At 31.7% G+C, this 13556-nt stretch overlaps 1 protein-coding gene across 1 annotated transcript in view; it reads left to right on the top strand.

Moving 5' to 3' along the window:
• The window catches only part of LOC134690114 (replication factor C subunit 1-like), a 28460-nt gene extending 17083 nt beyond the window's left edge, over nt 1-11377 (top strand). The window contains exons 14-25 of the mRNA XM_063550086.1: nt 1026-1129; nt 1743-1854; nt 2623-2717; nt 3148-3285; nt 4174-4269; nt 4716-4814; nt 5616-5770; nt 6340-6457; nt 8042-8187; nt 8800-9013; nt 9496-9690; nt 10503-11377. Coding sequence (XP_063406156.1) covers nt 1026-1129; nt 1743-1854; nt 2623-2717; nt 3148-3285; nt 4174-4269; nt 4716-4814; nt 5616-5770; nt 6340-6457; nt 8042-8187; nt 8800-9013; nt 9496-9690; nt 10503-10622 — 1592 coding nt within the window. The 3' untranslated portion in view covers nt 10623-11377. The remainder of the gene's footprint in view (nt 1-1025; nt 1130-1742; nt 1855-2622; nt 2718-3147; nt 3286-4173; nt 4270-4715; nt 4815-5615; nt 5771-6339; nt 6458-8041; nt 8188-8799; nt 9014-9495; nt 9691-10502) is intronic.
• The last annotated feature ends 2179 nt before the right edge of the window (nt 11378-13556 follow it).

Here is a 13556-nt window from a genome sequence, read left to right on the forward strand (position 1 = left end):
TGGAAATATAAACCAATATATATGGAAGTGTTCCTGAATAAGTAGGAAATTTATGCAAATACAGGAAGTTAAATGGAAAAACAAACTTAAACGATTCTAATGTATTTAGTTTTTTGTTATGCCCCTACGATAGTAGAGGGGCATTATGTTTTCTGGTCTGTGCGTCCGTTCGTCCTGCTTCAGGTTAAAGTTTTTGGTCAAGGTAGTTTTTGATGAAGTTGAAGTCCAATCAACTTGAAACTTATTACACATGTTCCCCATGATATGATCTTTCTAATTTTAATGCCAAATTATAGTTTTGACCCTAATTTCATGGTCCACTGAACATAGAAAATAATAGTGCAAAAGTTCAGGTTAAAGTTTTTGGTCAAGGTAGTTTTTGATGAAGTTGAAGTCCAATCAACTTGAAACTTATTACACATGTTCTCCATGATATGATCTTTCTAATTTTAATGCCAAATTATAGTTTTGACCCCAATTTCATAGTCCACTGAACATAGAAAATAATAGTGCAAAAGTTCAGGTTAAAGTTTTTGGTCAAGGTAGTTTTTGATGAAGTTAAAGTCACATCAACTTGAAACTTAGTACACATGTTCCCTATGATATGATCTTTCTACTTTTAATTCCACATCAAAGTTTTGACCCCAATTCCACGGTCCACTGAACATGGAAAGTTATAGTGCGAGTGGGGCATCTGTGTACTATGGACACATTCTTGTTTAGACTATTATTCCTCTTCATTTAAACTTGTATTAGAATTGTTTGAAGGTGGAATCGGTTTCAAAGTTGAAGAGAATTTAAAATCAAAGATTCTCAAAAGTTAAAGCTATTTATGCCTGCATGTAGAACAAATTGTGTGCAATGAAAACAGATCACAGAGTAAGAAAAAAAAGTCATTGAAACTTTTAACCAGGACATACATGAAGTCAAAAGTTGACAAAAAATGAGTCATATCAGTAATAAGTTTTATGTATTTTTTATGACAAAATATGTATGTTGTAAACGATGATGATGATGTATTTTAGGTAAATTCTTTGGTAAAGATGAGACGGGAGCTGGATTGAGAGCAGCACTGTTGTCAGGACCCCCTGGTATTGGTAAAACTACAACAGCCACGTTAGTTTGTAAGGTAAGGTTATGTAACTATATAGATATAGGAAGATGTGGTGTGAGTGCCAATGAGACAACTCTCCATCCAAATATCAATTTAAAAAGTAAACCATTATAGGTTAAATGCTATATGTCTATACCTGAAAAAAAATATTATATTAAGTTCTCAAATTGTAAAAAGGAATGAAAAGAAATAATTGAGATAGAGATAGAGTGTTATTTAAATATACCCAGAGATATCCAACACTTAAAAGTAGAAGAGAAACCAGACAATGTCAAACAAAAACAAAAAAAGACAAAACAAAAGGTGGCTGCCAATCAGATCTAGAGTCTGTGCAATATCTTAAAAACATTTTAATGAAATATTTTCAAATTTAAACATGTTAAATGTGCAATTCCTGTGATGAAATAAAAGTCAATTTTAATTTTTATGTTATTCAAAAGCAATCACGGTTGTTGTCTTATAGACCTTATAGTAGTAAAAAGTGATACTTCGAAATGATTTTGGCCTTTTAATTTCTGGACCCTATAAAAAAAATTATATATTTTACTTTAACCTTTTCAGTGATGTTTGGGGGTCCAGATTTGCAAATATCATTTTTTTTTCATTTGAAACATTTATTTTCATTTAGGAAGCTGGTTTTTCCTTTGTTGAACTAAATGCTTCAGATACTAGATCCAAAAAGAATTTACAGTCTGTTGTAGCAGAGTCATTAAGCAATACTACAATGGTAGATTTTACAGGTATAGATAACATCTAGTGTTTATTGTTTAATATTCAGTATTTGAAAACTGTGCTAGAAATTTTGCAGTAAGTTGGCCTGGCTCCCTTAGGCCAAGAAAAAAATTTGAGTTTCCGGTAACCCGACCAACCCAGTCTTTTAGCCCCGACCCTAATTTTTTTATTGGATCTTCAAAAAAAAAAGGTAATTACTGACCCTGTTTTTTTGACACAGGCTTCTGTTAATCCACAATTATAATTTATCTAGCTAGCTTCTACTGGCACAGAAAACCAGTAAAACATTTGATAAATGTCAAAAGGTATTCCAAATTGGTTAAAATCCAAGAAATTTGCACAGCAAAAACATTGCAAATGGCCCACTCCTGGTATTTGAAACTAATTACAGACTTGGACTTACAAAACCCATGATAATTTTCTGGATTTTGTGTACAATATAAAAAAAAAAAGAATTGCGACCTACCGACCCTATTTTTCAAAATGATGTTACCGGAAACACAAATTTTTTTTTTTTAGGCCTGTAATGATCCATTGACTTTTAACCTTATAAATCAAGTTATATGTATTGTATTCAGGATTTCCATAATTTTATATTGCCGAGTGAATAGAAAATGAAACTTTGTCTGAAATTTAAATATTATACTATTAAAATCACACTCAACACATGTCTCATATCTTTTTGTCAAGAATTTATTACAAGCGTTTAATAAAATTCATTTACTAATAGTTTTGCAGTTTATTAAACTCTGATGTTTTTGATTTACTTTTATCAGGAGTTCAAGGTTCAAAGACACATGGTCACAAACATTGTTTAGTAATGGATGAAGTTGATGGTATGGCAGGCAATGAAGATAGAGGAGGAATACAGGTATTAAAGTAATGTTAAGTGCTTCAAACTGAGTGGTTTGTACAAGATTAAGAAGATGTAGTATGATTGCCAACAAGACATCTATCCACCATTGAATGAGGATGAAAACTACTACATGTACTAACTGAAATGTCTTCAACAATGAGCAGAACCCTTAGTGTTTTTAAAATAAGCTGTACAAGACCAGGGCATGACAAAATGTAAAACTATTCAAAAGTGACCATCAACTACCTGATTAATACACATTATCACTAATCTCGGCTGACTCGGCCGCTTGATCTTATGAAAAAATCTTTTTTGCCAAAAAGTATGTTACTGATCCACATCAATTGTCTAGTCATTGATAATAAAAATGGAAAATATAGAATTTCTCCTTAGTTTTTAGATTCTTGTATTTTATAAAAGTTAACGATATAATTATCTTTTACAGGAAATGGTAGCATTGATAAAGAACACCAAGATTCCCATTATATGTATGTGTAATGATAGAAACCATCAGAAGATGAGAACATTGTCTAATCATTGCTTTGATCTACGTTTCCAAAGACCCAGAGTAGAACAAATTAAGGTAATATTTACATTATAATTCATTACAAACCAAAACACTTAACTTTAATGGCTCTTTTGATTTGGTTTTAAAGAGAATCATAAATGGCTTATCTTGTTTAAAGATCTGACCTGGTCCTCTTTTCATTGTTCAGTGATTAACCTCATTTTCATGGTTCACAGGTCAGGGTATTTAGGATTAAGTTTGATTCTAAGATATACAGGTATAGGAAGATGTGTTATGAGTGCCAATGAGACAACTCTCCATCCAAATAATTTATAAAAGTAAATCATTATAGGTCAAAGTACAGCCTTCAACACAAAGCATTGGCTCACCCTGAACACCAAGCTATAAAAGGCCCCAAAATTACTTGTGTAAAACCATTCAAACGGGAAACCAACGGTTAAATCGATGTAAAAAACGAGAAACAAGAAACATGTATAAATTACATTAACAAACAACAACGTTTTAATGGTACCAAACCTTCCCCCTTTTTTTTAAAACAATAGCATAACATCACAACATAGAAAAACGCACAATAAAATATCAATTGGAAGGCTTAACTCTATCAAAAAATGTAAATTAACACACTATGAACAAATAGATTTGATACAGTATGTAATTATTCAACTAAATTTGATGCATAAAATGTTGGTGAGCTTCCCATTCCAGTATGTCAGTGTTCGCCTGATTTTCAAGGATTATTTATAATGTTAAGATTATGTGACACCTTTAGTTCCCCCTTTCAAATTCTTTCATGATCATTTTAGCGAGATATTTCAGCTTGTGTGAAGGCTTAATGTTTCTATTTTTACTTCAAGGCATCGCTGATATCACATATATAGACTTTAAAGTTATACGATTAATTTCAAATGAGATTAGACTTATTAATATTATTTTATTTTATAGGCAGCCATGATGTCTCTAGCCTTTAAAGAAGGTCTCAAGGTTCCCCCTCCAGCATTGAATGAGATTATACTGGCATCAAATCAAGACATCAGACAGGTTTGTATTGTATTAAAGGGCAAAAAGAAAAATGTACTAAAAGGTCAGGAGGCACATTTTGCAGAACCTGTTCAAGCAAAAAATGATAACTGATTGATCCTAGATCATGTGATACTGCAAACAAAACATATCCTAATACTGTAAATTCAGAAATTATTGCGTACATTTATTATTGCAATTTTGTCATTTTACACTTAAATGTGAATTTAATTATTACGATTAGGAGAAAAATCCTGTTTAATTCATATGAAATATTTCAAAATGCGAGTTTAAATTATTGCATTTTTCGCAAAAATAAAAACCTTGCAATAATTTCTGAATATTTTTATTTAAATGTCTCTTGATCTCCCCTGTGTAGTCAAATATCAAAAATAGAGTTAGAGAGATTTTCATAAGGGAATTGAAAGATCAAAAATACTTTATCAAATACTTATGTTTGTTTACAGGTGATCCATAACTTATCCATGTGGTCAGCCTCTAACAAGACGATGACCTATGAGCAGACAAAGAAAGATGCTGAAATGGCTAAGAAGGATATGCATTTGGTAAATATGTTCTTTATATTTAGAAAATTTAGAAATATCATAACTGCCTTGAGTACTCGGTAGATATTTTAGATGCCTTGGACAGTAGTAGGAATGTTATAACATAGCAGAAAAAAATATGATAACTGCAACATTTGTTTTCAATGGTATTATTAAAAAATTAGAAGATGTGGTATGATTGCCAATGAGACAATTTTCCATCAGAGATTATAGATGGTAGAAGTTTGCTACTATTGGTCACACATTTGACACAGAAATAAATTTTGAAAAGATGATATGTTTTGTGAGAAATTTGATTTTCTTTTAAGCAAATGAGCTCAGAAATATAGTTTGCCTTTAAAAAAATTATTTGGTAAAAAATTTCCAGAATAAATCAAATAGCAACATTTTGATATTTTTTCTGTAAATGCAAAGGTTTTCAAGTTCTAAGGTTCCTTTAGTTATCTGGATTTGGTTACTTACTTAGCTTTAGTGGGTACAACTTCTCCCCCAGCATATCTGAATTCTGTCAGATGTAAAAGACACCCAACAATGGTTGTGTAGAAAAAGAGTGTGATTTTCTTGGGGGTTATTGATAGTTTGGGGGAGGCAGACACTCTTTTTCTTGGACATTTTTAAGAATTATTAAGTAAAATGACTGAAAATTTTTATTTTATAGGTGATAATGGTCTTAAAAATTTCACGTGTTTAATTGTTGGACACCATTTTCATATCTGAATTCATTGTGGTGCATGGTAATGTGTCAAGTAATTGTAAAATATCAATTTTCTAATAATAGTTTTTTGTTCCTGTTTTTTATAGGGTCCGTTTGAGGTTTGTAGGAAGGTGTTCGCTGGAGGTGCTGAAACAGCTGGGATGACATTAAATGACAAATCAGACTTATTCTTCCATGATTACAGCTTTGGTCCACTTTTTGTCCAAGAAAATTATATTCATGTTGTGCCATATGCTGCAAAGTAAGTTTTATACCACAGCCTTCTTTGAGGGGGCATAAAGTGCTACCCTTGTTTTTCCGTCAGTACATCCAAAAATTACTTTCTGTTCTCTAATAACATGATATGCAATTGAGGATGTCATCTGTGTCCCATAATCACATTCTCCATTCTTTGGCAAAATAATTTTGTAAAATTGAAAGTTATATCAAAATTGTGATTTTAGGGAATATTAGAAATTTGCGACTAAAAGGCTATTTTGGTCCAGCAGAGGAAATGCCTAATTTTCTTCCAAGAAAATTGTCTTTATTGATGCCGTCCAAACCATCAATATTTGGACACTGTTTTCTAGCAAATTTACAATACAAGTTTTCTTGAAATAAAGGTGTATGTTGCAATCCAAATTTCTCTTGCAGTAAATTTATAACATTTTTAGACAAAACAAAAAATGTATAACTTTTCCTTATTTGAAATACCAGTTGTTAAAGGATTGTGTTTCCAAATGATATTTTGGCATTCAAAGTTTGGCAGGATGTGAATTTACTATTGACAATGAAAACTGTCACTTAAAGAACTTAATCTTCATTTTTCAGAGGAAATGTAGGTAAACATTTATCCCAGTTATCTAGAGCAGCAGATAGTTTATGTGATGGAGATATAGTAGATAAATGTGTCCGAACTGGACAACAATGGGGATTATTACCAACTCAGGTTTGTAGAAAAATTATGAATATCCATGCAGATGTTCTCGGATGTTTTGATTCGTTGATTGTTGTTTGTTTAATGTCCAGTAGCAAATAGTTCAAACATATTTTCGGCTAGAACAAAATAACCATTAGTCTAATAGGTAGGTTCTGAACTGTGGTTGTTCTGGGATGGAGGACTACTACTATCAAAGGAGGATATAGGATAGGGTAATCAATTGGAACATGTCCCACAGATTTTCTGGAGGATCACAGTTTGATTAATGGATATTATTTGATAACATGGATTTTCTAAAGTAGAAGAATCATTTACATGATATCAAAAAATGAAGTGGATGTTAGCAACTATAGGTTATTAAAATAACAAAAATTATTTTAATTTTATTGCACCAGATGCTCATTTTTGTTGAGCCTGCAACTTTTGTTGCGAAAAGCTCGACATAGAGATAGTGATCTGGCGACGTCGTTAGCTAACTTCTTAAAAGCTTTATATATTTGAAGGTAGAAGACCTGGATGCTTCATACTTTGTATATAGATCCCCCATGTTACGAACTTTCCGTCAGTAACATGTCTAATGTCCTTGACCTCATTTTCATGGTTCAGTGACTACTTGAAAAAAAAGTTAAGATTTTTTGTAATGTTAAATTCTCTCTTATTATAAGAACTATATTTGGTATGTGCATACCTTGCAAGGTTCTCATGCCTGTCAGACAGTTTTCACTTGACCTCGACTTCAATTCATGGATCAGTGAACAAGGTTAAGTTTTGGTGGCCAAGTCCATATCTCAGATACTATAAGCAATAGGTCTAGTATATTCGGTGTATGGAAGGACTGAAAGGTGTACATGTCCAACTGGCAGGTGTCATCTGACCTTGACCTCATTTTCATGGTTCATTGATCAATGTTTTGTTTTCTTGGTTAATGTTGAGTTTATGTGACAGTTGTAATAAAGCTTTATATTTGGTCTATCAACATGATATCTATGATTGGTAAAGAAGGCTAGACATTTCAGGGTGTGCACTCTTGTGATTATTAATGTCTCTTCAGTGATGCTTAATGCCAAAATATTTGAAAACTGAAACACATAATACAAACTTTGAACAACAAATCAAACTAAAACGAACCTTAAGGTGGTTCCTAACACTACAGGGAGATAACTCTGTAAAGTCAGCTAAACGTTTTAATTACATAGTGTTGTAAAAGGAATATCAGGCTTCTCAATGATCAAAATCGGTGTTTGTCAAACTGCTATATAACCAGTGTAATTTTTCTGACAAAACGGTTGGTTCAAAATTTTTGAAATGTTTATATTTTTTTCAAAGGGTCAAAGTAAATACTTTGACAAAATTTTATGAAAATTTAACGAGCCAAATTAATTTTAGTGAAAGTGTTGGGTACCACCTTAAGTATAGCAAAATCAAACAAAGATTCAGAGCTTTGCACGAAGGACATATATTTCTTAATTTTAAATAAGTTAAAAATAGAAATTTGAATCTGAAAATCACACAATTTTGATTTGATGTTATTACTCCACTCCAAAGCTGTTTCATGTTTCAGTTGTATTTATGAACTTTTGTCCATTCTTACAGGCTATATATGCCAGTGTGATACCAGGCGAGCACATGAGAGGTGGAATGTCACAGATGATACAGTTTCCTCAGTGGCTGGGTAAAAATTCCAGTACAGGAAAACATGATAGAATCTTACAGGAACTACAAACTCACATGAGATTGAAGTAAGTTACAATTGAAAAGTTTACACTATGGGTATGAGGGATAAAATTATGCAAGAGTAAATGCAAGTTTATTGTTCTCACAAAGAATAGTCAGATCTCCAGTTTGAACCGGTATATCTACTACAGATGCTTTTAAATGGATACCTTCCTCTAGCAAAGTAAGGATGATATATTTGTTTTGAATTGACCCAAAGTGTGTATGTTAGTTTGCTTAACCTGTTAGTCAGCTCTTTGTATCAATGTATTCCTGTCAGCTTCAATACACTTTATGTGGTTTGTGAATTTGTGAGCTCTTTTTCAGTGGTTGTGCTGTGAAAGTGTTGTTGACAGTATACTTCAGCATACATTTTGCTGTGATCAAAACAGTTTTGAAAAAAGCAAAAACGATTTCTCATACATTGTTGTCATATAGTATATTATAGAATAGTATAATTGAGATTTCCCCTTTGGACTTAAATTTTGTGTATTTTATTAGGAATTATTTTTTCAGAAAATTGAAATGACCAATGAATTTCCTATTTAAAACCCTAATATATGAAAAAAATATACTTCTGATTTTGTCAATAGTATTTCATAAACAAAATATTTTTAAAGTGTACTTTTCTTTTACAGCGTGTCATGTGACAAAAGAGGATTAAACATGGATTATCTCCCTTTCATGAGGACAAGCCTGACCAATCCACTGATTGAAAATGATGCAGAAGGAGTCCCTGATGTCATAAAACTAATGGATGATTATGACATCATCAAAGAAGATTTTGATAATATCATGGAGGTGTCTAAATGGCCGAATAGTAAAGACCCAATGTCTAAACTGGCTCCTAAGGTTTGTAAAAAGATGTGGCACACTTTGTTTTATGTACATATGCAGTATTGATAGTAATGAGACAATCAACTCACCTATCTAAGCTTACTCAGTAATGATTAAAGAGATTACTTAGGTAGGGTGTTAAGCAATTGACTGGGTGGCAAGCTTTAAGTTTCCCCTGCATCTTAAAATAAATACATGAAATATTTGCCACTGAGCATCAAGCAATCAACAATTGTCATACTAGTATACTGAATAAATTCATCTCAGTACCAAATATTGACCCCTAGAATGGTTAATTGAAGTATGAATAAAATTTGTATATTTTTGTAATACGCAAACAAATTGAAGTGAATTACAATTTAATTTTTACTTGGATTTTAAATAGTTCAGTTTCATAAAATTCCAAAGGGTATTATCAAATATTCAATGTTTGTCAATTTGCTGATTGTAGATATTAGAAAAGATTTAGATTAATATACTTTCTTTATTATTTGCAGACAAAAGCAGCATTTACCAGAACATACAATAAAGAAGTCCATATGACTCCATATGCTACTGGTGTTGTGATGAAGAAGAAGAGAGGTGGTGGTGGTGCCCCAGCAACGGAGGATGATATGTATGGCGAGGAAGACCGGGCACCATCATCCAGTGATGAGGAAGGAGAGAAAATTGACCTTGACACAATGATAAAAGTGAGATTATATCTGAGTTGATAATTTGATTATTAAAAAGATTTTCAAATGTTTTGAAATTTCAGTTTAAAAAAGTTGCATTATGTGATGATAAATATCACATTCTTGAAATCATATTTTATTGAGAGAGAAAAAATTGTTATAAAGAGCTTACATGTACAAAAATAATACAGAAGACAAAAAACAAAGGTCTGCCAGAATATGACAGAACTGATATGAAAATTTGGATAGAGAATAAAACATTAACTTTAAACCATTTAGAAAATATTCAGTTAATGAGTCTTACTGGGTTTGAGAGAAAATAATGGGAGACGATAATGTAGAAAAAGAGTGGTATGTGTTTTAACTAGTAAATGAATAACAAATGAAAGTAAACCAACAACAATTATTAAAACACTGTAAAGACCAAAATGCATCACAATTTATAGGGTTATGTTTCTTCAGAAATTAAAAGAATGCAAATTGTTACATTAAGGAGCTCAAACATTCTTCTCTTCTTCAATGGTATATGAACTATGTTTAGGTGCTTTTTCTTATATCAAGGCCTTTTGAGTGTGAAGCTGTCAGCACTGCATTAGTCTTTATGTCATCCCCGTCACAAATTGTCTGTATATGTTGTAAATTCAAGTTCACTCATAAGTACTAATATAAAAAAGAAGATGTGGTATGATTGCCAATGAGACAACTATCCACAAAAGACCAAAATGACACAAACATTAACAATTATAGGTCACCGTAATGGTTTTTTTTTTTAAGATGAAGTAAATGTTGATAGATTTTTCAGTATGAATAATATATATTTTATATTGTAGATCAAGAAGAAAGAAAATAAGGATGCAGCTAAAAAGAAAACTGCTGAAAAGAAAACAAAGGCTGCAAGTGCAAAGACTGCAAATTCAAAGGGCAAAGGTCGTGGAAAAGGGAAAAGCTAGCATTTGATTTTATTTTAGAACTTTCACTATGAATTTGAACAGTTGCACAGATATTAGTATAAACCTTATTTTGAAATGCATGTTTATGAATGAATCTGTGTGAAAGAATTATTTGTATTTTGGAATATACTAGAATGTTTGATAAATTGACAAAAAGGGTATTGCATGTGTCTAGAAATGACTTTACATTATGACTATTCTATTAACATGATTAAGTAGACTTTGAGGGTAAGAAAGGACTTTCAACTACCAATGCACCATCTTTGATTAGTTCAACAGACATTAACCCTGAGTGAATGTCTGAATAGGGGTTCACTGAATAGATAAAAAGTGCAGAATAAATAAAAATCAGCCAAATTTGGAAGAAAAGAGAATAATGGAGTTCTAAAGTATAAACAATAGAGAATAATGGGCCAAAACATTAAAGAATACTGAATTAAAGGACCTACAATCCAGAAGCCCTAGGATTTCTTACAACCAATGTCTGCCATTCCTGCCCTGCTCAATCATTTTACTGTAATAGCCCTAATCAAAACCTCATTGTTTGTGGCAATACATCAAATATCAAGGCTGTTGTAGCTGATAATCACCTGGGAGCCTGCTTCACAATAGTTGTGTATCTGAGAATTACGATTGTGTCCTATTCCTTATTGCGACATATATCAGTCTTAAATTCTCATGGATGGCAACGCATGCTTAGCAGATTTTTATCCTGTCTTCTCTTGTCTTTCTTAATATATTCAGAACAGATTTACAAATTTGTTACATTAGTAAACTACTTTTGTCTCTCATTTTCAAAAACTGTTCTAGGTGACAAAACAAAATTAAAAAAAAAATGAAATAAAATGAGGGACTTATGTTTGAATGGTAGCAGATTTTTTTATATAGTTTTATGTTATAAATGTTAAAATGGTTATTTCAAAATATGGGTAAGTGGATGGCTTGATTTGTGGCATTAACTTTTTAAAAAACCAATTGTTCCACATATCTAAATTATGTATAGACTAGTTTTTAAAATGAAGTGAATTTCTGTAGGTTTGTATGAGAACATGGCTTTGGCTATAAAGCCCAAAAATATCTTATTAGAAAGTGCTTTTGGATCCAATATGAAATGAATTAATTTAGGATGTAACACATCTTCTGATTGGCTGATGTTATTTTGTTATCAGCCCATAGACATAATTTAGTCATGTGATGTGACGTCATCGAAATAACATAAAAAAATGTGGTGCCCACTGTTAAATAACCCGCTACATGCGTTATTCAGTGTGCACCAAATTTTTTATGTTATTTCTTCATAGGCAGAAAAAAATATTACAGTCATTCCTTAATTAGTAAATCTCTTGGTTGATGATGCCTAAAACTTGTTGTTAACATCCTAAAGTAAAGATGAATAAGAAAATCATGAAACCGGCTTGTTTATGAATATGTAATAAATTGAAGTCAAGGAATGAGTAATTATGGATGAACAAAAAATGATTTTTGAGATGTGAAAAAATTTTGGTTTATTATTTACCATGAAATCATGTTAGTGCTTGAATATTTAAAAAAATGTTTGTTGAATGTGTGAGTGCTTAATAAATGTGAATAGAAGTTTCATGAAAGACCGTCTATTACATTATATAATAAATGTTTTCTTTAAGTATTCATTTGTTTTTGGTAGCTTTGCTTGTCCACAAACAAAGTTTATATTGCAGCATTAAGAATAGTAGGAGGAAATCCAAGGGAATATAATACAACTTATTTAAAATTTATAAAAAAAAAAAATTTCATTGTCAAAGTTCACACATCCATGATCAAAACTGGATAGGTAATGAAAATTGGAGCAATTGAACTGGCAGATAACAATTATTTGGATATTGAGAAATACTCAGTCCAAATAGATAGATGTGATAGGAAGATGTGGTGTGAGTGCCAATGAGACAACTCTCCATCCAAATAACAAATTAAAAAAAGTAAACCATTATAGGTCAATGTACGGCCTTCAACACGGAGCCTTGGCTCACATCGAACACCAAGCTATTAAGAGACCCAAAATTACTGGTGTAAAACCATTCAAACGGGAAAACCAATGTCTAATCTATATAAAAAAAAACGAGAAACATGTATAAATAACATAAACAAACGACAACTACTGTACATCAGATTCCTGACTAAGGAGAGGTACAAACATTTGCAGCGGGATTAAATGTTTTAATGGATCCAAACCTTCTCCCTTATTCTTTAACAATAGCATAACATCACAACATAGAAAAACACACGATAAAATATCAATTGGCAGGCTTAACTCATTCAAAAAACGTAAATTGATCCACTATGAACGAATAAATTTGATCTGCGATATCTGAATGCAAATGCACAGTTAATAAAATATTAGGGACAAACATTCAAGGCCAAAAGACAAACAAACAAAGTACATATTTGTTTAAGTTGCAGTAGTTTTCTATCATGTCTATAGGGGTTTGGAATAAATGTGTGTGAGGCAACAAACCATTAAGACTTTAAGAGATACCCAGAAGTGACAAGCAGTCCTCTACAATTAACTATAGCCCTGGCAATTGCAAAAGCCCTATGTTGCACCTTGTGTACAAAAATCAAGAATTTAGGATTAACACCATTGAGACAGCAACCCAAAATCAACAAAGTAAGAGACATCTGATTATATTTTAATCATACATGTATTAACAGAATCTAAATGGTGAAAAGAAAAATCCTTCACAGCTTCTGACAAACTAACCTTTTCAAATCACCTGAAATTAGCCTCACCTTACCCATGGTTCCATTCCCCTATTTTAGAAATGAATAATTTTATGCATGATTATGAAGTACAGACATTTCTTTCTTATTGCAACCATAGTGCTGTTCTTTGATTTGGGTTTGTCAAGTCTGATCTGGTTAGTGTTGAATAATCCAGACTTGGTGTAGATTTTTTAC

Source organism: Mytilus trossulus, chromosome 11 (genome assembly GCF_036588685.1).
Source record: "Mytilus trossulus isolate FHL-02 chromosome 11, PNRI_Mtr1.1.1.hap1, whole genome shotgun sequence".
Classification (NCBI taxonomy): Eukaryota; Metazoa; Mollusca; class Bivalvia; order Mytilida; family Mytilidae; genus Mytilus; species Mytilus trossulus.